At 42.6% G+C, this 24,306-nt stretch overlaps 1 protein-coding gene and 1 long non-coding RNA gene across 4 annotated transcripts in view; one reads left to right on the top strand and one right to left on the bottom strand.

The window, feature by feature from the left end:
• The window catches only part of LOC135542311 (copine-5), a 212,481-nt gene that overhangs the window by 38,475 nt on the left and 149,700 nt on the right, over window positions 1-24,306 (top strand). For all 3 annotated transcript variants that reach the window (XM_064969190.1, XM_064969189.1, XM_064969192.1), the window contains exons 2-6: window positions 6,849-6,889; window positions 7,443-7,489; window positions 16,294-16,397; window positions 18,320-18,359; window positions 22,316-22,392. In XM_064969190.1, coding sequence (XP_064825262.1) covers window positions 6,849-6,889; window positions 7,443-7,489; window positions 16,294-16,397; window positions 18,320-18,359; window positions 22,316-22,392 — 309 coding nt within the window. The remainder of the gene's footprint in view (window positions 1-6,848; window positions 6,890-7,442; window positions 7,490-16,293; window positions 16,398-18,319; window positions 18,360-22,315; window positions 22,393-24,306) is intronic.
• Window positions 1-24,306, bottom strand: part of LOC135542313 (uncharacterized) — a 35,184-nt gene that overhangs the window by 4,134 nt on the left and 6,744 nt on the right. The gene's annotated exons all lie outside the window — the stretch shown is intronic.

Raw genomic sequence — 24,306 nt, forward strand, 5'->3', positions numbered from 1 at the left:
CTAGTAAGTCTTTTTAAAACTGTCGCGTTGGGCTGGATTTGTCAATGTGTAGTTTATAGATGCATAATCTATGAGCAGAATTAACTTCTTCGAATTCGTGTCCCTTCCATGGGACGGTTGAGCAAATGTAGGCTAATGCGATTAGTATGAGGTTGTAAGTAACAAGAAAACTTCCCAGGACATAGACATATCTGATATTGGCAGAAAGCTTAAATTCTTGTTACTCTAACTGCACTGCCCAATTTACAGTAGCTGTTACAGTGAAAGAATAACATGCACAATTTTGAACGTGAAGTGCACAATTTTGAACATGAAAAGTTATTAAATAACAAATTAGGCACATTTGGGCAGTCTTGATACAGAATTTTGAACAGAAATGCAATGGTTAATTGGATCAGTCTAAAAGTTTGCACATACACTGATGCCATCTAGTGATCAAAATCTAAATTGCACATGGGCTGGAATAATACATTATGGCCATTCTCTTGCATTTCAAAGATGGCACAAAAAAATACAAAAGAACGGTTGGTTTTTTCTTTGTATTATCCTTTACCAGATCTATTGCGTTATATTCTACTACATTCCTTTCATATTTCCGTAAACATCAGTGTTTCCTTTCAAATGGTACCAAATGGTACCATATCCTTGCTTCAGGGCCTGAGCTACAGGCAGTTAGATTTGGGTATGTCATTTTAGGCGAAAATGGGAAAAAAAGGGCTAATTCTTAAGAGGATTGCATTGATGTCTTACCTCAATTAGCCATAAAATCCCTGGTTTGAAAGTGACTATCAGAAGAGATGAAACTGTGGCAGGAGAGATGATACTGTGGCAGGATAGATGAGTGTGGCAGGAGAGATGAGACTGTGGCAGGAGAGATGGGACTGTGGCAGGAGAGATGAGACTGTGGCAGGAGAGATGAAAAGGTAATCCATCTTGCTGTAATACTATAGCTGTTGTTCCTCTGTTTATACTACATGTACGTATGTAAGGCAATAGAACTTCTCCATTCTTGTGTGTAAAGCCATTTCAAATAACCGAGCTGCATCTTTACCCTCCATTTTAAAGATGCTCTACTTATACTTATATACCTTTTAGCTAGTAGTTCTGAAAGTAGCGGTCACAAAACCAAAAATGGTCCCAGAAATGTGTCACGTGCAGATATGGACACCACGTCATTGCTCTCTCTCGCTCTGCTGTGTGGGCATCTTGCTAGATGTCACTCAAATGGCAAGGAGCTGAAGCTCATTCGCTAAAACTCAAATTGCTAGGGGGTTGGCTCATGTGGGGGAAAATATAGGTAAAATGGAGCCGTAAGCGTCCAGAAACCAGTCACTTTCAAACTAGGGATTTCATGGCTATTTCAGCAAAGACATGAATTCCGGCGACGAGAGAGATGGCCGCCTCGCTTCGCGTTCCTAGGATAGGAAACTATGTAGTTTTTTGTTTTTTTTACATGTTATTTCTTACATTGGTACCCCAGGTCATCTTAGGTTTCATTACATACGGTCGGGAAGAACTACTGAATATAAGAGCAACATCAACTCACCATCAGTATGAGCAGGAATATGACTTTCCCGGAGCAGATCCTGTGTTCTGCCTTTCACCCAGGACAACGGAATGGATCCCGGCCTGCGACCCAAAACAGCGACGTCGTAAAAGAGGGAAACGAAGCGGTCTTCTGGTCAGGCTCCGGAGACGGGCACATTGCACACCACTCCCTAGCATATTTCTCGCCAATGTCCAGTCTCTTGACAACAAGTTTGATGAAATCCGAGCAAGGGTAACATTCCAGAGGGACATCAGAGACTGTAAGTTCTTTGCTTCATGGAAACATGGCTCACTGGAGAGACGCTAACGGAATCGGTGCAGCCACCTGCTTTCTCCACGCATTGCGCAGACAGAAACAAACATCATTCTGGTAAGAAGAGGGGCGGGGGCGTATGCCTTATGGTTAACGAGACGTGGTGTGGTCACAACAACATACAGGAACTCAAGTCCTTCGGTTCACCTGATTTAGAATTCCTTACAATCAAATGTCAACCGCATTATCTACCAAGGGAATTATATAATAATAAAATAATTTAATATAATATAATTTTAATATATAATCACAACCGTATATACAGTGCCTTGCGAAAGTATTCGGCCACCTTGAACTTTGAGACCTTTTGCCACATTTCAGGCTTCAAACATAAAGATATAAAACTGTATTTTTTGTGAAGAATCAACAACAAGTGGGACACAATCATGAAGTGGAACGACATTTATTGGATATTTCAAACTTTTTTAACAAATCAAAAACTGAAAAATTGGGCGTGCAAAATTATTCGGACCCTTTACTTTCAGTGCAGCAAACTCTCTCCAGAAGTTCAGTGAGGATCTCTGAATGATCCAATGTTGACCTAAATGACTAATGATGATGAATACAATCCACCTGTGTGTAATCAAGTCTCCGTATAAATGCACCTGTACTGTGATAGTCTCAGAGGTCCGTTAAAAGCGCAGAGAGCATCATGAAGAACAAGGAATACACCAGGCAGGTCCGAGATACTGTTGTGAAGAAGTTTAAAGCCGGATTTGGATACAAAAAGATTTCCCAAGCTTTAAACATCCCAAGGAGCACTGTGCAAGCGATAATATTGAAATGGAAGGAGTATCAGACCACTGCAAATCTACCAAGACCTGGCCGTCCCTCTAAACTTTCAGCTCATACAAGGAGAAGACTGATCAGAGATGCAGCCAAGAGGCCCATGATCACTCTGGATGAACTGCAGAGATCTACAGCTGAGGTGGGAGACTGTCCATAGGACAACAATCAGTCGTATATTGCACAAATCTGGCCTTTATGGAAGAGTGGCAAGAAGAAAGCCATTTCTTAAAGATATCCATAAAAAGTGTTGTTTAAAGTTTGCGACAAGCCACCTGGGAGACACACCAAACATGTGGAAGAAGGTGCTCTGGTCAGATGAAACCAAAATTGAACTTTTTGGCAACAATGCAAAACGTTATGTTTTGCGTAAAAGCAACACAGCTCATCACCCTGAACACACCATACCCACTGTCAAACATGGTGGTGGCAGCATCATGGTTTGGGCCTGCTTTTCTTCAGCAGGGACAGGGAAGATGGTTAAAATTGATGGGAAGATGGATGGAGCCAAATACAGGACCATTCTGGAAGAAAACCTGATGGAGTGGATTTGTCTTCCAACAAGACAATGATCCAAAACATAAAGCAAAATCTACAATGGAATGGTTCAAAAATAAACATATCCAGGTGTTAGAATGGCCAAGTCAAAGTTCAGACCTGAATCCAATCGAGAATCTGTGGAAAGAACTGAAAACTGGTGTTCACAAATGCTCTCCATCCAACCTCACTGAGCTCGAGCTGTTTTGCAAGGAGGAATGGGAAAAAAATTCAGTCTCTCGATGTGCAAAACTGATAGAGACATACCCCAAGCGACTTACAGCTGTAATCGCAGCAAAAGGTGGCGCTACAAAGTATTAACTTAAGGGGGCTGAATAATTTTGCATGCCCAATTTTTCAGTTTGAAAAAAAGTTTGAAATATCCAATAAATGTCGTTCCACTTCATGATTGTGTCCCACTTGTTGTTGATTCTTCACAAAAAAATACAGTTTTATATCTTTATGTTTGAAGCCTGAAATGTGGCAAAAGGTCTCAAAGTTCAAGGGGGCCGAATACTTTTGCAAGGCACTGTATATTCCCCCCCCCCCCCAAGCAGACACATCGATGGCTCTGAACGAACTTTATTTGACTCTTTGCAAACTGGAAACAACATATCCTGAGGCTGCATTCATTGTAGCTGGGGATTTTAACAAGGCTAATCTGAAAACAAGACTCCCTAAATTCTATCTGCATATCGATTGTGCAACCAGGTGGAAATAATATTAACAAGGCCTATCAAGGTGTATATTATCTGACTCCGATAGATACATAGCAATGTGTAAGCAAGACTCTTATAGAGTTATAGGAATATAGTATTAAGAGAGGTCTGAGAATGGAATACTAGAAGCAAATAGGATTCATTACATAGTAAGAATCAAGTCAAAATGTATTGGTCGTAAGTACACAGATTTGCTGAAGTTATCGCAGGTGCAGCAAAATGCTTGTGTTTCTAGCTCCAACAGGGAGCCTACGGCTTTCCATACTCAACAGTGAGTATTATCCAAAACAATACCTAGCAATACAAACAATACGTAAATCATCCCAAAACTGAAAAGAAAAGAATAAAATGCACATTTCTAATAAAGCATTAGGCCTGCATGAATAATCGCGTTTTCAGATTTAGGTAAACTAGCCTACTATTAGTAATGTGATGAGTTGATTGGATAGTCATAATTTAGGATAATAATATCCTGTAACTCCATCATTGTTCGCAAAAAAAAGACTGTTCAATGCATTTGGCGTAGGGCAGGCCGAGGCTTCATCCGATATGTTTTTTCTTTCTTTCTTCGTTTGGGAGGAATGTGGCCTTTTATGAACACATTCCATCTAGTTCTACCGTACTTTATACATGACTGGAGGCATTAGCAGAATATTGAAGGGTAGCCTACTCTGACGACAGTGACAAACTATCAGTAAAAATGACATTGTCCATATAATCGACCTATGAGAAGTGGAGACACAAATACAACATGACTTCCATCTAAACTGGAGGAGGAAATTATTGTCCAAAAACAAACTTTTAAGTGGCGCTGACCCAACAATGATGAATAGTGGATATGCACAGTGCGCAGTGCACCGAGGATATTGCCGATGCTCTCCCCTGGTGCTAGTAAGATAGGCTATACTGTTGCTCGCTCAATGAAGTTGGGAATCTTAAGAGACTAAAAGACAGAGTAGTCTTTTCATGGTCTTCTTTTTTACAGCAATAACCCTTTTGCTTTCCAAACTATGTTTTCCCGCAATTGTATTTTGAAATATTGCATATGCCTGGTTTGGCCTCTTTTCACAGACAGTTGCAACTCAACAATAATCTACCAAAATTGTGTGTGCTGTATTTCTTTCAGACTATAGGCAATGTGATTTAAAACAATCCAAATATTTAAATATCTTCTGTGGCCAAATCATGCTTTCGTCGCCTATTTGTAATGATTCTATGTATTTAAAAAAACACATTTTTAAACTTATGCTTCCCCTAGCCTTATGGACGCTGCCTATTCTTGCATAAAAACGTAACTGCACAACCTGTATTTATTATTTGATGACATTTTGTTTTTGTTGACCATTCTAAAAACAAAAACTTCCACACATATATTAGTAGGCTATATGTAAAGACCAGATTAAATTCAGAATAGTCTGATGGGTGAGAATATCATCAAATTCTTGTGAATGAGAGACTGATGAAGTGTGTGCAGCCTGCGCAAGACGCAGAGCAGAGCTCATGCCTTTCATGCAACATTATGTGGCCTTAGAATGTATTAACAATCAAAACATATAGCCATAATGTTTGTATTACAATTAAAATTGTATTAATAGCTCTAAATTACGCATATAGGAGGAATTGTTTCTTCATTAACCGGTCAATACAATACATTATTGCTGGGTTGCAGGCATTGGTTCAATACAGAATAGCCGAATGTGCGCACTCCCTTGGAAATCTTTGGAGAAAATATCCTTTCTATTTATTCAGCTATATTCCATTGTATTCTTCATACTATGAAATAATATAAAATAATGCCTCGGAATTCAACGCTAATCTTGTCTGCTAAACTAACTAGTGTAGCCCACAGCCATATGGAGCTATGTGTTTCCCGCAAATGAGATTTTTAAATGATATACAATCAGAAGCCTTTTGGCTCTCTCTCTCAGAGCACACATCAAGTGGCTCACTCATCACAGCAGGGGCCACTTGCCAGCGGAACAGGCCCCGGTGAAACAGGCCCACGGGCTGGGCAGACACTATCATTAGAGGAATCATGAGGATAATGCTCATTAGGACGTTTTGAAACTTTTGAGCGAAGTGACCATGTAATGAATGTTCAACTTGCATGCGAGCAATTACAAATGTAACTTACGCAGTCAGGTCAAATGGTCGCAAAATGCCAAATGGTTGCAGTTTGGACGACCCGCCCCTTGTAGCTATATTGTAATCAAAGTTGTGTCAAAATTAGTGGCCTGATAGATTTCAGCAAACTACTAGCTAGCATTATCAATCTGTTATTAGCCTACCTTAGCGTAGGCTATATATTGGGATGATGCACTTTTGGATTTCTCTTGAGGTCGGCAGTATTTTTCCTGGTTAACTTGTGGGAGCAAACTCTGTCTTCTCCCATGGAAACATTGCATTCGGTCTTGTTTGAATCTGCACGATACTTAAAGTGGCTCCAAACATCTTCCCTTTTTCTACCGGGAGCTTTTACCACCAGGAGAGGAGCCATGGCATGTGCCTTATATGCATCAGTGGTTTGTTGCTTCTAGATTGCAAGTAACACTGAAAATATCTCAAGCTTTCCAAAAACTCCTGCCCAGTCCATTTACTAGTCAGATTTTAGTCCCAGAGAGAACTTAGTCTCGTCTTGTTTTCGTCAACCCAAATGCAAAAGGATTTGGGGTATAATCAGTCTTGGTATACGTCGTCATTATTTTAGTTGATGACACTGCAAGCCACTACAGCTGTTGGATGATATGAAAAGGTACTCAGTCAGGACCTCTATGGTTAACTTAATAGATCTCAGGAGAAATTCTGAAAGACATTAATGCCTGTGTAATGACTCATGCAATAACTGAAGCACAGAACAATTGGATGAATTGGTCTCTGATATGTTTCGATAAGATTATGAAGTCGATATTGCTTGACAGTTTTCCTCTTTCCTTTGTGTCTTTCAGGAATCTACTAGATAAAGACACATTCTCCAAATCTGACCCATGTGAGTATGACTCAACCTTTTATGTGCTCCTTCCCTGTCTACCTTCCTTCCTCTCTCCGTCTGTCCATCTGTTTCTCCGTCTATCTGTCCTTCCATGCCTCCATCCCTCCATGCGTCCCTCCCTCCGTCTTTCCCTACCTCCATCCGTCCACACCCCCCCCCCCTTCCCCATCCCTACCTCTCTGTCCCTGCATGATAGTTGACTTGAGGGGTAGATGTTAGCTTTGCCTTTAGCCTCCGTCTGTTGTTTGCTCAGTGTTTTGGAGCTAAAACTTTTGTATTAATCTGCGCTGTTCAATCTGCCAGCATCTATTTCTGATTGTCTTTCTGCCCTGTATGTCTCGCTTTCTCTTTCACATCCTCTATATCACTCTCTCTCTCTCTCAATCTCACTCTTTATCTCTCTCTCTCTCTCTCTCTCTCTCAATCTCACTCTTTTTCTCTCTCTCTTTATCTCTCTCTCTCTCTACTCTCGCTCTCTCAATCTCACTCTTTATCTCTCTCTCTATCTCTCTCTCTCTCTCTCTCTCTCTCTCTACTCCCTCTCCCTCAGTGTGTGTGCTCTACACCCAAGGAGTGGAGACCAAGCAGTGGAGAGAGGTGGGCATACACACGCAAACACACACACCCGCCCACAAACACACACACACACACTTCTAAAGTTCAATGATTCCCTTGCAGTGGGGTATTGACTGTTTGTGAGGGAAATAGCTTCTCTTTATTTTTGTCCTTTTTTCAAATACCAATCAATTAAGCCCAGTGCTGACATTTAAAAGTTTAAACTTTAGGATTAGTTTTGGAGTAAATGTAGCTTTAACTCTTCACACACCCACCTCTATACTCAACATATACAAGCCACAGCGTGAGATTCAAAATAGGACAAACTCATTACTGTAAGAACCTTTCTGTGTGTGTGTGTGTGTGTGTGTGTGTGTGTGTGTGTGTGTGTGTGCATAGGGGGATGATATGTTTATTCAGAGCTGTTTAGTGGAGATCTGACAAGCTTGACCTTTTCAAGCCTTGTACCGTCTGATTTGCCTGTCTGTGACATCCTAGCTGTACACTCCAGGCGAGAGAACACGACCAGTTCCCACCGCCAGTGTCTGTGTGCTACCATACCGATCGCTGCCTGTGTAATCGCAGTATAAGTTCCGCAAAGGGAGAAACTCAAAGTTCCAAACGTTTTAAAGTAAGTGACCAGGTGACAGTCAAGGATAAGGTTGAGGGGGGCTGTCCTGTGAATCAGAACCCCCTCTAGTGCTGCCAGTGTGTTTGACAGTGTGTGTACATGTGTGCTGGAAGTCTGTTCAGACAGTTTTGAGACATATTGAGCATCATAGCATAAAGAACTTACTCTCAGTACACTGATCACTCTATCTATTACTACAATGTGTCTCTGGGAACACAGGACTGGCAAGACAGAATAGAGCTAGACCGAGGAAGAAAGAGAAATTGATAGATCCGTTGCATGGAGAGAGAAGGAGAAAGTGAGGGAGAGAGAAGGTGGGGGGGGGGGTGATAAAGAGAGAGAGCGAAATAGAGAGGAAACAGAAAAGCCATGATGACACACATCCAAATGCTACAATCCTCAACACCCTAATTCAGCTGCTGAACAGAAAAACACCCTCAGAGAAGAACATCAATGAAAGCCAATAGAGGGGATGCAGTATTCTATTACTACAAACTGCCTATCGGAAGACAGAACTCTACCCTGTTATCACAGTGTCACTCTGTCCCTGGTTCTGCTAGGGACAAGGAGGTTGGGGGCACCTTAATAGGGGAGGATGGGCTCGTGGTAATGGCTGGAGCGGAATCAGTGGAATGGTATCAAACACATCCAACCCACCATTTCCAGGTGTTTGATACCATTTATTTGCTTTGTTCTGGACATTATTATGAGCCGTTCTCCCCTCAGTAGCCTCCTATGTGTCACATGCAGGGATTTCAACTGGTTTAGACTTTACTGTGAAATGCTAATGAGACTTCCGCAACAATGCAGAGTTGAAAAATAAAATAGTAACACAAGAAGAATAACATAAAATGCATGAGAATGGAGCTATATGCAGGGAGTACCAGTACCAGATCAATGTGCAGAGGTACGAGGTATTTGAGGTAGATTTGTACTTCAAGGCAGGGTAAAGTGACTAGGAATCAGGATAGATAATGATATGGTATTTGAAGTAGATATGTACATTAAGGCAGGGTAAAGTGACTAGACATCAGGATAGATACTAATAAGGTATTTGAGGTAGATACTGTACACATACCATATTCACACTCACTAGACTATATATACACTATACAGTTGAAGACTCCACTTAGGTTGGAGTCATTAAAACTCGTTTTTCAACCACTCCACAAATTTCTTGTTAGCAAACTATAATTTTGGCAAGTCGGTTAGGACATCTACTTTGTGCATGACACAAGTAATTTTGTAACAATTGTTTACAGACAGATTATTTCACTTATAATTCACTGTATAACAATTCCAGTGGGTCAGAAGTTTACATACACTACGTTGACTGTGCCTTTAAACAGCTTGGAGAAAATGATGTCATGGCTTTAGCAGCTTCTGATAGGCTAATTGACATAATTTGAGTCAATTGGAGGTGTACCTGTGGATGTATTTCAAGGCCTACCTTCAAACTACCTACCTTCAAACTCAGTGCCTCTTTGCTGGGAAAATCCAAAGAAATCAGCCAAGACCTCAGAAAAAAAATTGTAGACCTCCACAATTCTGGTTCATCCTTGGGAGCAATTTCCAAACGCTTGAAGGTGCCACATTCACCTGTACAAACAATAGCATGCAAGTATAAACACCATGGGACCACGCAGCCGTCATACCGCTCAGGAAGGAGACGTGTTCTGTCTCCTAGAGATGAACGTACTTTGGTGCGAGAAGTGCAAATCTATCCCAGAACAATAGCATAGGACCTTGTGAAGATGCTGGAGGAAATAGGTACAAAAGCATCTATATCCACAGAAAAAATAGTAATGTATCGGCAAAACCTGAAAAGCCGCTCAACAAGAAGCCACTTTTCCAGAACTGCCATAAAAAAGCCAGACTACGTTTTGCAACTGCACATGGGGACAAAGATCGTACTTTTTGGAGAAAAGTCCCCTGGTCTGATGAAACAAAAATAGAACTGTTTGGCCATAATGACCATCGTTATGTTTGGAGGAAAAAGGGGGAGGCTTGCAAGCCGAACTGTTTGGCCATAATGACCATCGTTATGTTTGGAGGAAAAAGGGGGAGGCTTGCAAGCCGAAGAACACCATCCCAACCGTGAAGCACGGGGGTGGCAGCAACATGTTGTGGGGGTGCTTTGCTGCAGGAGAGACTGGTGCACTTCACAAAATAGATGGCATCATGAGGGAGGACAATTATGTGGATATATTGAAGCAACAGCTCAAGACATCAGTCAGGAAGTTAAAGCTTGGTTGCAAAATGGGTCTTCCAAATGGACAATGACCCCAAAGTTGTGGCATAATGGCTTAAGGACTACAAAGTCAAGGTACTGGAGTGGCCATCACAAAGCCCTGACCTCAATCCCATAGAAGATTTGTGGGCAGAACTGAAAAAGCGTGTACGAACAAGGAGGCCTACAAACCTGACTCCGTTACACCAGCTCTGTCAGGAGGAATGGGCCAAAATTCACTCAACTTATAGTGGGAAGCTTGTGGAAGGATACCCGAAATGTTTGACCCAAGTTAATAAATTTAAAGGCAAAGCTACCAAATACTAATTGAGTGTATGTAAACTTCTGACCCACTGGGAATGTGATGAAATAAATAAAAGCTGAAATAAATATACTATTATTCTGACATTTCACATTCTTAAAATAAAGTGGTGATCCTAACTGACCTAATACAGGGAATTTTTTACTAGTATTACATTTCAGGAATTGTGAAAAACTGAGTTTAAATGTATTTGGCTAAGGTGTATGTAAACTTCCTACTTCAACTGTGTATATATACTGTATATAGTTCTGGTAGCCTTAATTGACTGTTTAGCAGTCTGGCTAATTAGCAGTCTGGCAAATTAGCAATCTAGCTATTTAGCAGTATGGCAGTTTAGCAGTATGGCTATTTAGCAGTCATGGCTTTAGGCGGGTAGAAGCTTTCTCGGAGCCTATTGGTCCGAGAGCCGATGCTCCGTTACTGTTTGCCAGATGGTAGTAAGATGAAAAGTCTATTGCTTGGTTGGTTCAATTCTGTGGCCATTTTTGGCTGCCTGATATAGAGGTCCTGGATGAAAAGGAGCTTGGCATCAGTGATGTACTGGGCTGTCTGCACTACCCTCTTCACGACTCCTCGGATGTGTGTGGACCATGTTAGCGTCTTGATGTGGATTGGGGCTTGCTCTCCCTTTTTTCTCCTATAGTCCACAATCAGCTCCTTGGTCTTACTGATGTTGAGGGAGAGGTTGTTGTCCTGGAACCACACTGATAAGTCTTTGACCTCCTCCCTGTAGGCTGACTCATTGACGTTGGTGATCAGGTCTACCACCCTGAGGGGCCCCAATGTTCAGTGTCAGCGTTGCGGAGGTGTTGTTGCCTACCCTCACAACTTGAGGCCGGGCCTTTAGGAAGTACAGGATCTTGTTGTAGATGGAGGGTTTCAGTCCCAGGGTCCCTAGCTTGTTGATGAGCTTGGAGGGGACTATGGTGTTGAATGCTGAGCTGTAGTCTATAAACAGCATTTTCACATAGTTCACATATTTACAGAAGTATGTAGACACCCCTTCAAGTTAGTGGATTCGGCTATTTCAGCCTCACCCATTGCTGACAGGTGTGTAAAATCGAGCACACAGCCATGCAATCTCCATAGACAAACATTGGCAGTAGAATGGCCCTTACTGAAGAGCTCAGTGACTTTCAACGTGGCACCATTATATGATGCCACCTTTCCAAGTCAGTTCCTCAAATTTCTGACTTGCTAGAGCTGCCCCGGTCAACTGTAAGTGCTGTTATTGTGAAGTGGAAACATCTCGGAGCAACAACGGCATAGCCGTGAGGTGGTGAGCCACACAAACTCACAGAACAGGACCGCTGAGTTCTGAAGCGCGTAGCACGTAAAAACAGTCTGTACTCGGTTGCCTCTGGAAGCAACGTCAGCAGAAGAACTGTTCATCGGACTTCATGAAATTGGTTTCCATGGCCGAGCAGCCGCACACAAGCCTAAGATCACCATGCGCAAGGCCAAGCGTCGGCTGCAGTGTTGTAAAGCTTGCTGCCATTGGACTCTGGAGCAATGGAAATGTGTTTCTGTGGAGTGATGAGTCACACCTCACCATCTGGAGAACGTTACCTGCCAGAATGCAGGATGAATAACGGTCTGGGGCTGTTTTTCATGATTCAGACTAGGTGCCTTAGTTCCAGTAAAGGGAAATACAATGACTTCCTGGATGATTCTGTGCTTCCAACGTTGTGGCAACAGTTTGGAGAAGGCCCTTTCCTGTTTCAGCATGACAATGCCCCCGTCCCCCGAGCGAGGCCCATACAGAAATGGTTTGTTTAGATTGATGTGGAAAAACTTGACTGGCTTGCATAGAGCCCTGACCTCAACCCCAACGCCGACTATGAGCCAGGCCTAATCGCCTAACACCCGTGCCCGACCTCACTAATGCTCTTGTGGGTGAATGAAAGCATGTCCCCGCAGCAATGTTCCAACATCTAGTGGAAAGCCTTCTCAGAAGAGTGGAGGCTGTTATAGCAGCAAAGTGGGGGGACCAACTCCATATTAATGGCCATGAATTTGGAATGAGATGTTCAACAAGTAGGTGTCCACATACTTTTGGTCATATAGTTTTTCCCCCTTCAAGTGTGAAGTGCAATTGAGATTGGGTCATCTGTGGATCTGTTGGGGCGGTATGCAAATTGGAGTGGGTCTAGGGTGACTGGGATGATGGTGTTGATGTGTGTCATGACCAGCCTTTCAAAGCACTTCATAGTTACAGATGTGAGTGCTACAGGGTGATAGTTGTTTAGGCAGGCTCTTGGTAACAGGGACAATAGTGGTCAGCTTGAAACATGTTGGGATTACAGACTGGGACCAGGAGAGATTGAAAATGTGTGTGAAGACACTTGCCAGCTGGTCAGCGCGTGCTTTGAGAACAAGCCATGTTATTCCGTCTCTGATTGTTAACCTGTTTAAACATTTTGCTCACACTGGCTTGAAAACATTACGGAGGGAAAACTCTCCTGGTAGATAAAAGGGTCTGCAGTTTACTATGAGTTATTCTTTATCAGGTGAACAAAAGCTTGAGATTTCCTTCACACTTGAAGCAGCACATCTGAACGATCCTGCCGCTGCTCGGAGAATCCACCGTCATCATCCAGCCACGTTTCAGTAAGACAATATTGCAGCTCTTCAAATCTCTCTGTCAGGAGACTCTAGATCGAAGCTCATACACCCCCCCTCCAATTATTATAATAAATAATAATATACAGTATATATTTATACTTTTTTTAATGAACTAAATCCGTCTTTTAACCTACTCTTGAAAGTTGTAATAGTAGAATGCACAATGCACAATGCAATTTCGAAAATTGTGTAGGGCATCATCAATTCCTCTTGTTGTGTTAGTCATTGCATACCTTCGAGAGCTATTTATAAATTGTCAGAAAATGTCCAGATCAACTAGCCCATGTCAGAGGGTTTTTCTATTTCATTTCATTTTTTTTGGCCCATAGATACTGTATGCATTATTTTCTCACTGAAATACATGAATACACATTAGGCACTCAAATACATGAATACACATGGGCATGGCAAAATGTATAGAATTGTAAGAAAATGTGCTTTAAAACTGCAAACATTTCTTTGCCCCCCCCATGACAAAATGTGTAGAAATTGCAGGAAATAAACTTTAAACCTAGAAAATTATCTCGACCAACAAGAACAGTTTGTGTCATAGACATGGCTCGGGATGTTCCCAAATACTGGAAGGGGGGCCCCGAGTGACACATTTTGGGAACCCCTGTCTTAACCTCAAGGGATTTTATGTGTGGCTCAGTCGGTAGAGCATGGCGCTTGCAACGCCAAGCGTCGTGGGTTCGTTTCCCACTGGGGCCACCCATATGCAAAAGTAGTGGCCCCAGCCGACTTGTAAGTCGCTTTGGACAAAAGCGTCTGCTAAATGGGATATTATTATTATTATTATTATTATTATTATCCTGCATGATTAAATAAAGGCTAAATGAGGTTAATCTCTGCATTTAGAGAGGATGTATTGATTGCAAATGTCACCAAGAGTAATTACAAAGTAAACACACAGAATCCCAAATGGCAGATCAGTTGTTTACTCCGATAGGAATAGCAATGCAAAAAAAAATGCCAATGAGGAGGCGTTGTTCACATTACACATTGTTATTATTTAATGAGTCTGTACGTCAGGAGATTAGAGCTGTAAACCCACAGCTATGTATCTTGTAAAAAGGTCATTTATTAACCAAAAATGAAAAACAATTTGCATCATCTGAACAGTTCAAATAACTTTGCTAATGTGTACAATTTAAGTTGTTGACTTCTCAAAGTTCAAACCACTTCTTCTCTCCAAATACGTAGGCAATATTGACTCTTGGGACTCCCTTAAATAGTACAACTGAAGCCCCTCTCTATTACATCTTGTCCTCCAACTTCAGAGAATGGAGACGTTTTAACCTCAATCCTCTCTAGCTTTTATAACTGGCCCTGTTTGGAAAATGACTAGCTTTCTCTGGAGTGTGAGCCAGGCAAGCACGGTTGGGAAATGGCTGTTTTATTCATGCATTATCAGAGAGGCTAGGTTTCTCTTCCTCTCTATTTCTGTCTTTCTCTGTCGCTCTCTCTCGGTTTCCTCTCTCACACCTTCCCTTCTCCCTCCATCTCTCTCTCTCTCTCTCTCTCTCTCTCCATTTCTCTCCCTCCCCCTCACTTTTCTCTCTCGCTTTCTGTTTCCCAGTCTGAATAATTCATGGATCAACACAAATAGCTGTGAACAAACTGCAGCCCACCTCTGGGCACAAGCCTCTAGAGTCTACCGCATTCAACTACTGGGTTTCTACACCACACAACCATAATGCTGCTGTTTCACCACGCTGTACACTTGTTAAGGGCTTCAGATGTCGGCCCCGTTTTACTTAGAAACCAGACTGAAACAGTGATTTTTTTCCAGTATTTTACAAAACAGTTATTGTATGTGTCCCAAATGGCACCCCATTCCCAATGTAGTGCACTACTTTTGACCAATACACCATATAACCACTGTGCTGCCTCTCTGTACTTGTTTCCCCATACATTACAGACATTGGCCCATTTTACACGACCACTGCAGACGGCACTGCCTCCCTGTTAAGGGATGTAGACAGACGTTGCCCCAGTTTGACTCCGAAGCAACCATATTTCAGCAGTTTATTTACAGTCTCAATTCATGTGAGATCAATGGGTGTACTTCACCCCACTGTATCTCCTCATAGAGAGTTGCAATCAGAATCAGACCCCTTACTGGGCGACATAGTCTTTGTTTCAGACATGTTTAAATGTGTAGTCAGAGAATCCCATTACCATATTGGCTTACCAGGTCTCCATGATTGAAACCCGTATCATACAGCAGCTATATTTAGAGAAGGGGTTGTAACCCCTACCTTATATTTAAGGATTCCTCCATGGGCTTTACCAACAGTGTCATGTCACTCACACTGTCCTCTTTCGGAACTAGGTGGGGTGTGTGATTGGGTGACTTCCAAGCTTGCTGGCTTTTTTCCTGGATCTGCAGCCGTTCGTGTAGGAGTGAGAATCCCAGTAATTAACTGGGTTTAACCCCCCGCCCATCTCCCCCTCTCTTTCTCATCTCCCCCTCTCTTTATCTTTATTCTCTACTCCCCCTCTCTCTTTTCTCATCTCCCTGTCTCTCCCTTTTCCTGGTCTCCGGTGCTAATTCCGCCTCTTTCTCTACCCCATCTCTTGTACTCTGTCTTTTCATGTCTCTTGCCAACTCTGCCCCTCTGTATCACTCTCTCTCTCCTCCCTCTCACCCTTCATCTCTCTACACTCTCTCGCCAAGCCTTCTCTCCTTTCCCCTCTTCTTCCCTCTTCCTATTCTTCTCTCCCTCTCTTCCCCTCCTTCCTCTCCTCTCCTCTCCCCCTCCTTCTCTCCCTCTCTCTCTCTCTCTCTCTGGAGGGTGAGTTGAGGTGATGAGTGGGCGTTCTCTGCCTCAGTAATTAGAATGGGAGAAAAGAGACGAGACAGGATCAAGGAAACACACTCACACAACAGGAGTGTGTGATGTGTTGGTATTCACGGGGTGATACTCCTAATCATCCCTCTTCTGTCTCTCTCTCTGACAGGTGTGTATGTGTCGGAGAGAGAGATAGATATGTATAATGCTGAATAATGCTTCCCCCCCTCTCTTTCTCTCTAGTTTGGGAGAACAGAGGTGATTGACAACACTCTAAACCCAGACTTTGTCAGGAAGTACATCCTGGACTATTTCTTTGAGGAGAAGCAGAATCTACGCTTTGACTTGTGAGTGATTATTTCTTTTAAACACCGGCCCTGATGAGTCCCCACAATACAACCCTCCCTCTGTTCCCTTTCTTTCTCTTTCTCTGTCTGTATCACTGTCTCTGTGTCTTTCTCTTTCCCCCTCTCTGTGTTTTTCCATTCAATTCAATTCAAGAGGCTATATTAGCTTGGAAAGTGTAGGGACTTACATTGTCAAAGCAAACATGAAGAACCATATATTGGGGCGGCAGGATAGCCAAGTGGTTAGAGCTTTGGAGTAGTACCCGACTAGTACCCGAAAGGTTGCAAGTTCAAATCTGTCATTCTGCCCCTGAACAGGCAGTTAACCCACTGTTCCTAGGCCATCATTTAAAATAAGAATGTGTTCTTAACTGACTTGCCTAGTTAAATAAAGGTAAAATACATTTTAAAAAGACACGTTCCGTTATACAGTAGTGACTATTCTGTTCCTTGTTGGCCTCACGTTCACACCGAGAGGAATCCTAGAGACGGTTTCCTCTCCTTTCGAATGGTGTTTAGTCATCAATAGTAAACATCAGACAGACACGATAGTGGTTGGCACACAGCTGTCTCATTCTCTCACACATAATGTATCCAGGAGGAGGTAGTGCAATAACAGGGCTAGGATTGGATTTTGGAATGAAAACTATAACCGCAAATGGCTGGGCGATGATGGAATATGGCGGGCTAATATAATATTCACAGAACATCTTCTCTTTTGGAGTTTAACTGTGAACAGTTAGTTAAAGTGATCTATGACTTCAATGATAAAAACGTAGGGAGATAAAAACACATGTGGCTTTGGTTTCAATCCTCAACCAGTCCCATCCAGCAAGAACAGAGGGGAATGGAGGAGCAAGGACCTCCCATTAGAGGTTCAATTCAACCCTGTCAGACGAATACGATCACCCCAATTTGTATAGTGTAGAAGTACACAGAGTCGGACATAATGAGAAGCTACCCCCTTTTGCTCTGAGGTGATGACCCTTAGTAATCTGAGTCCTCCTGATTCATGATCGGTATTGCGTCACATGCTACAGCATGTGCGGCTCTCGTCTGACTCTGGGCTGTAGTGGTCTATTGTATCACGGCCTGTTTCATCTTCACAGGGCTCACAAAGTGGATGTCCTTCTCCTTGATGTCTCTATGTTCAAGGAGTTAAGAGAAATGTATTCAAGTGTCCCTCCACAGTGACACAGTGACGCAGAACACAGCTGGAGAGAATAAGAAACGCATTGCAGACCACTCAAATTGAGCTTTGAGACACTAAGAAACAACCAGTCAAAACATGTTACCGGCCTCATCTATAATGCATTACGTCATCTATACCCGTGTATGCATCAACAAAATACAGTGGGTCAAAGGTCAATTAGGCAGTTCTAAAGAAACGGAGGATAAGGTGGCAGGCTTTGGTGCAGGCCTTTACACTCACGTGCAGGTGATCAGGCCCATGAACAACTAGCCTCCAATGGTGAGATATCTTCCCACTAATAGGAAGGTGAAATAGATAACCAAGATGAAATACGACCCACTTAGCATTTACTCACGTACACTGATAGATGTGAAAATATTAGATCAGGGTTTCCTGAACTCGGGTCCTCGGGACCTCAAGGCATGCGAGTTTTGGGTTTTTTGCCTAGCACTACACAAATAATCAACTAATCATGAAGCTTTGATAATTTTGAATCAGCTTTGTAGTGTTAGGTTAAAAAAGTGAAACATGCATGCCTTGGGGTCCCGAACACAGAGTTTTGGGAAACGCTGGATTATATGGATGTCAGTAATGAGCCACGAAGAAAGTTCATCTACCAGAGGCCTCGTTAGAGATCCCTTTCTCTCTCTCTCCTTCTCTCTCTCGCTCTCTCTTTCGCTCTCACACACACACACGCACATGTAACCTGTGTTACCTATCTCTCCTCCAGATATGATGTGGACTCTAAAAGCCCAGACCTGTCCAAACACGTGAGTGACACACCCTCTCAGACCTACAGACACAGATGAACAGGTATTGGCCAATACTCCCAACAATAATCAACGCCACTGACTTGAAACCATTGATTTTTCAAAGTTATCATTGATCAATACAAGTTAACAGAATTTCCTGAAGAAAATGATCAGAGCTAAAAGCATAGGACTCATCATGGACAACTGATGGAATGTCCAGAGAGATTAAACATGAGAGTCCTGCACTCTGATTGGCCAAACTCTCCTTATCTATGACTCTGGTCTGATCGTGAAGTTGCATGGTTTGATTAGTTGTGCCTGCTACATGTTGCATGTTCTGTCAACAAACTACCTTCATGGATTTATGCAAACCTAGTGGTTAGAGAGTTGGGCCAGTAACCGGAAGGTTGCTGGCTCGAATCCCCGAGCTGACAAGGTAAAATCTACCATTGTGCCCTGAGCAAGGCAGTTAACCCACCCCGGGGCGCCGAAGACGTGGATGTCGATTAAGGCAGCCCCCCGCACCTCTCTGATTCAGAGGGGTTGGGTTAAATGCGGAAGGAAGACACATTTCATTTGAATACATTGTTGGACAACTGACAAGGTATCCCCCCTTTCCCCCCCAAAGAACCATCCAGGTATCCAAATATACAGCATGAAAATGTTATGAACCTTTTTGTTTGTTCATACAATGTGGTTGTTACTACAAGTACATACAATGGCTCCGTGACCATACAGTAGGGCAAACCTTCTGTATGTTCAGTATGCCTGGGTCCAGTGCAAAATAACAATTAGGCAATTATAAAGAAACATCTCCATTGGAGGAAAAGGTGGTAGGCTTTGGTGCAGTGGTGTAAAGTACTTAAGTAAAAAACACTTTCAAGTACTACTTACGTAGTTTTTTGGGGGGTATCTGTACTTGACTTTACTCTTTACATTTTTTGACGACTTTTCCTTTTGCTTCACTACATTCCTAAAGAAAATAATGTTATTTTTATTCCATACATTTTCCCTGACACCCAAAAGTACTTACATTTTGAATGCTTAGCAGGCCAGGAAAAGGGTCAAATTCACACACTTCTCAAGAGAACCACCCTGGTCATCCTTACTGCCTCTGATCTGACGGACTAACTAAACACAAATTATTCGCTTGTAAATTATGTCTGAGTGTTGGCGTGTGCTCCTGGCTATCCTTAATATACACATACATACATACATACATACATACATACATACATACATATATATATATATATATATACACACACACACACACACCCACACACAGTGGGGCAAAAAAGTATTTAGTCAGCCACCAATTGTGCAAGTTCTCTCACTTAAAAAGATGAGAGAGGCCTGTAAGTTTCATCATAGGTACACTTCCAACTATGACAGACAGAATGAGAAGAAAAAAAACGTCCAGAAAATCACATTGTAGGATTTTTAATGAATTTATTTGCAAATTATGGTGGAAACCTACAAACGAGCAAGATTTCTGGCTCTCACAGACCTGTAACTTCTTCTTTAAGAGGCTCCTCTGTCCTCCACTCATTACCTGTATTAATGGCACCTGTTTGAACTTGTTATCAGTATAAAAGACACATGTCCACAACCTCAAACAGTCACACTCCAAACTCCACTATGGCCAAGACCAAAGAGCTGTCAAAGGACACCAGAAACAAAATTGTAGACCTGCACCAGGCTGGGAAGACTGAATCTGCAGTAGGTAAGCAGCTTGGCTTGAAGAAATCAACTGTGGGAGCAATTATTAGGAAATGGAAGACATGTAAGTCGCTCTGGATAAGAGCGTCTGCTAAATGACTTAAATGTAAATGTAAATGTAAATACAAGACCACTGATAATCTGCCTCGATCTGGGGCTCCACGCAAGATCTCACCCCGTGGGGTCCAAATGATCACAAGAACGGTGAGCAAAAATCCCAGAACCACACAGGGGGACCTAGTGAATGACCTGCAGAGAGCTGGGACCAAAGTAACAAAGCCTACCATCAGTAACACACTACGCCGTCAGGGACTCAAATCCTGCAGTGCCAGACGTGTCCCCCTGCTTAAGCCAGTACATGTCCAGGCCCATCTGAAGTTTGCTAGAGAGCATTTGGATGATCCAGATGCAGATTGGGAGAATGTCATATGGTCAGATGAAACCAAAATATAACTTTTTGGTAAAAACTCAACTCGTTGTGTTTGGAGAGCAAAGAATGCTGAGTTGCATCCAAAGAACACCATACCAACTGTGAAGCATGGGGGTGGAAACATCATGATTTGGAGCTGTTTTTCTGCAAAGGGACCAGGACGACTGATCCGTGTAAAGGAAAGAATGAATGGGGCCATGTATCGTGAGATTTTGAGTGAAAACCTCCTTCCATTACCAATGGCATTGAAGATGAAACGTGGCTGGGTCTTTCAGCACGACAATGATCCCAAACACACCGCCCAGGCAACGAAGGAGTGGCTTCGTAAGAAGCATTTCAAGGTCCTGGAGTGGCCTAGCCAGTCTCCAGATCTCAACCCCATAGAAAATCTTTGGAGGGAGTTGAAAGTCCGTGTTGCCCAGCAACAGCCCCAAAACATCACTGCTCTAAAGGAGATCTGCATGGAGGAATGGGCCAAAATACCAGCAACCGTGTGAGAAAACCTTGTGAAGACTTACAAAAAACATTTGACCTCTGTCATTGCCAACAAAGGGTATATAACAAAGTATTGAGATAGACTTTTGTTATTGACCAAATACTTATTTTTCCACCATAATTTGCAAATAAAATCATAAAAAATCCTTCAATGTGATTTTCTGGATTTTTTTTCTCATTTTGTCTGTCATAGTTAACGTGTACCTATGATGAAAATTACAGGCCTCTGTCATCTTTTTAAGTGGGAGAACTTGCACAATTGGTGGCTGATTAAATACTTTTTTGCCCCACTGTATATATATATATTATTATCCCATCTGGTTTGTTTAATAAAAGGAATGTGAAGTGATTTATACTTTTGAGTATATTTTAGTAATTACATTACATTACCTTAAGTATATTTAAAACCAAATACTTTTTTACTTTTACTCAAGTAGTATTTTACTGGATGACTTTCACTTTTACTTGAGTCGTTTTCTGTTAAGGTATCTTTACTTTTACTCAAGTATGACAATTGGGTACTTTTTCCACCACTGCTTTGGTGCAGGATTTACATTTATATGCAGATGATTAGTAGTTGTATTACTGTTGTAGAATAATGTACCTTCTGTGTCCTCAACTAGACTAGAATTGATCATGAAATGCTTTAGTGCATTTGAATTGAATAAACAGGATGTATGAATCATCGTGTCACTATTTGACTGCTCATAAGAGGATAACAATCTTCACATTCTGTCGCTGGGGAGACTGTTGGATCAAAACAGTCTAACAGATTATTTGAGGCATTTGCATACAAAGAGAAGATTTGCATATCTCCAATTGCATGATTTTCATGAATTCTATTCCTCCCGGATGTTTTTTTTTACAGCTCTTATATGACACCTAATCTGTATTCTCTCCTGCTACACTTCCTGGTTTGAGTGGTGCTAGGTGTTCTGGGTATTGTAGTGTTTGTGTGTACATGATGTGTTTTGTTGTTGTTGTTGACCCTGCTGCCTGCTCTCCCCTGCCCTCTGGAAGCCTTCTGATCTCAACGTACGTCTCTGCCTCTTTCCTTTTCTTTTAGTACTGTAGCTATAGTATATTTTAGCTAGATACAGAAAACAAACGCAACTGTAATGCATGTAACATACTTTAATAACCTCAGTATATTACCTCCCTCCCTTCTTTCGCTCTCGCTATCACCTTGTCCAATCTTCTCCCCAACTCCCTTCATCCCTGTTGACTTCCCCTCTCCCCTTGTTTCCCTTTTGTAACCCTATACCTCCTCCATCCTGTCTGTCTCTTCTTCCCCCCTCTCTCTCCCTCCTTCTCCTCCCCCTCTCAGGACTTCTTGGGTCAAGTGTTCTGTACCCTGGGGGAGATCGTGGGGTCACCTGCCAGTAGACTGGAGAAACCACTGGGGTGAGTCTCTCTGATGATATCATAACTTTTTTTCAAACTGCTGTTGTCCTAAATGAGACCATTACGGATGAAAAGTTGGCCGCTGTCCACTGTTCTGTGGTGGTGAACGCCAGACCTCTGGAGTATGGTTTCACCGCTGTCCATGGTACTGAAATCTCTGATCCCCGCTATTTGCTTGTTGTTACCTTTTGCTCTTGTTGTGGCAAAGTCACACAGTCTTGTTTTCCACCTGTGTCAGTTGGGATTGTTTTTCTGGACCCCTAATGTTGCTGAAGTACCTGCCTGAAAAGTACCTACTTGCCTGGACCCCCTCTTGTTACCCAAAACTGCTGGGTCCATTTCAAGGCTGTTGGTTGTCATTGTGTGATAATGAGAATAGACAGGATGTTTTACTCCTGTAGAGTCTTTTTAATTTATTTTTTTACTTATTCTAATGAGACTATGTTGACAGAAAAGGGACAAAAAGACATACAAAGGAAAAATAATGAGAAAAGAGATTACTTAAAATAAACAGAGAGGGAAGTAGAAGGAGAGAGAAAGAAAAAATAAATAAATACAATTATACTCGCTCCGACAAATTATTGTCATTAGAGAAAGGGGGCGAGGCGCTGAACCAGAATTACAACAATTAGTAGTAATAGCACCTTGGGATTAATTTAAGATACTCTTTGAAGAGGTAGGGTTTCAGACATTTTCGGACGATGGGCAGGGACTCTGCTGTCCTGCTTCCACCTTAGGGGTGCCAAGACAGAGAAGAGCATTGACTGGGCTGAGCGGTAGCTGACCCCCGAAGAGGTGGAATGGCCAAGAGATCAGATGTGGCAGAACAGAGTGCTCGGGTTGGGGTGTGGTTTGAGCATAGCCTGAAGGTAGGGAAGGGCAGTTCCTTTTGCTGCTCCGTAGGCAAACACCATGGTCTTGTAGTGGATGCGAGCTTCAACTGGAAGCCAGTGGAGTTTGCTGAGGGGTGGGGTGACTTGGGAAGTTGAACACCAGGTGGGCTGTAGCATTCTGGAGAGCCTCCGGGACTCAGAGGAGAGCAGTCTCAGTTGAGTGATTTGTCTTGAAACCTGACTGGTTAGGGTCAAGAAGATCATTCTGAGAGAGATAACGGGAGAGTTAGCAATAGATAGTACGCTCAAGTGTATTGGGAAGGAAAGAAAGAAGATACTGGTCTGTAGTAGTTGACGTCAAAGGGCTCGAGTCTTCATTTCTTGAGGAGGGGAGCGACTTTGGCCATCTTAAAGTCAGAGTGGATGAAGCCAGTGGTCAGGGATTAGTTGATGAGGAATGGGAGAAGGTCACCAGAGATGGTCTGGAGAAGGGGATGGGGATCGAGCGGGCAGGTTCTTGGGCGATTGGTTATGGAGAGAGAGGGGCAAAAGTCTCTTCTTTTCAAAGTGATTGATAAAGTTACCCGTGGAGAGGGAGAAGGGGGGGGGGAGGTTGAGGATTAAGGAGGGAGGATTAGAGGCAGAAGCTTGAAATTTAAAGTGATATAAGGTTCTCCGTAAGTTTAGTTTTCCGCCATGACCTCTCAGCTGCCCGCAGTCCTATTCTGTAAGCTCGGAGTGAGTCACTAAACCACAGAGCAGGAGGGGATGGCTGAACCAGCCAGGAGGAAAGGGGACAGTGAGAGTCATAGGATGTGGAAAGAGAAGAGAGTAGGGTCATAGAGGCAGAATCAGGAGACAGAAGGAAGAGATGATAGGATAAGAGAGAGAGAGAGAGCAAAGATTGCGATGGTGCATGACCATCTGGATAGCGGCTGAGTGGGTAGGGTTGGAGGAGAGAGGGAGGGAGAGAAAAATAAACAAAGTATTGATCAAAGACATGAAGGGGGGGGTTGTAGTGAGATGTAGTGTAGTTTTATGTCACCCAGTACGATGAGTGGTAAGCCATCTTCGGGAAATT

Source organism: Oncorhynchus masou, chromosome 6 (genome assembly GCF_036934945.1).
Source record: "Oncorhynchus masou masou isolate Uvic2021 chromosome 6, UVic_Omas_1.1, whole genome shotgun sequence".
In the NCBI taxonomy this organism is placed as follows: domain Eukaryota; kingdom Metazoa; phylum Chordata; class Actinopteri; order Salmoniformes; family Salmonidae; genus Oncorhynchus; species Oncorhynchus masou.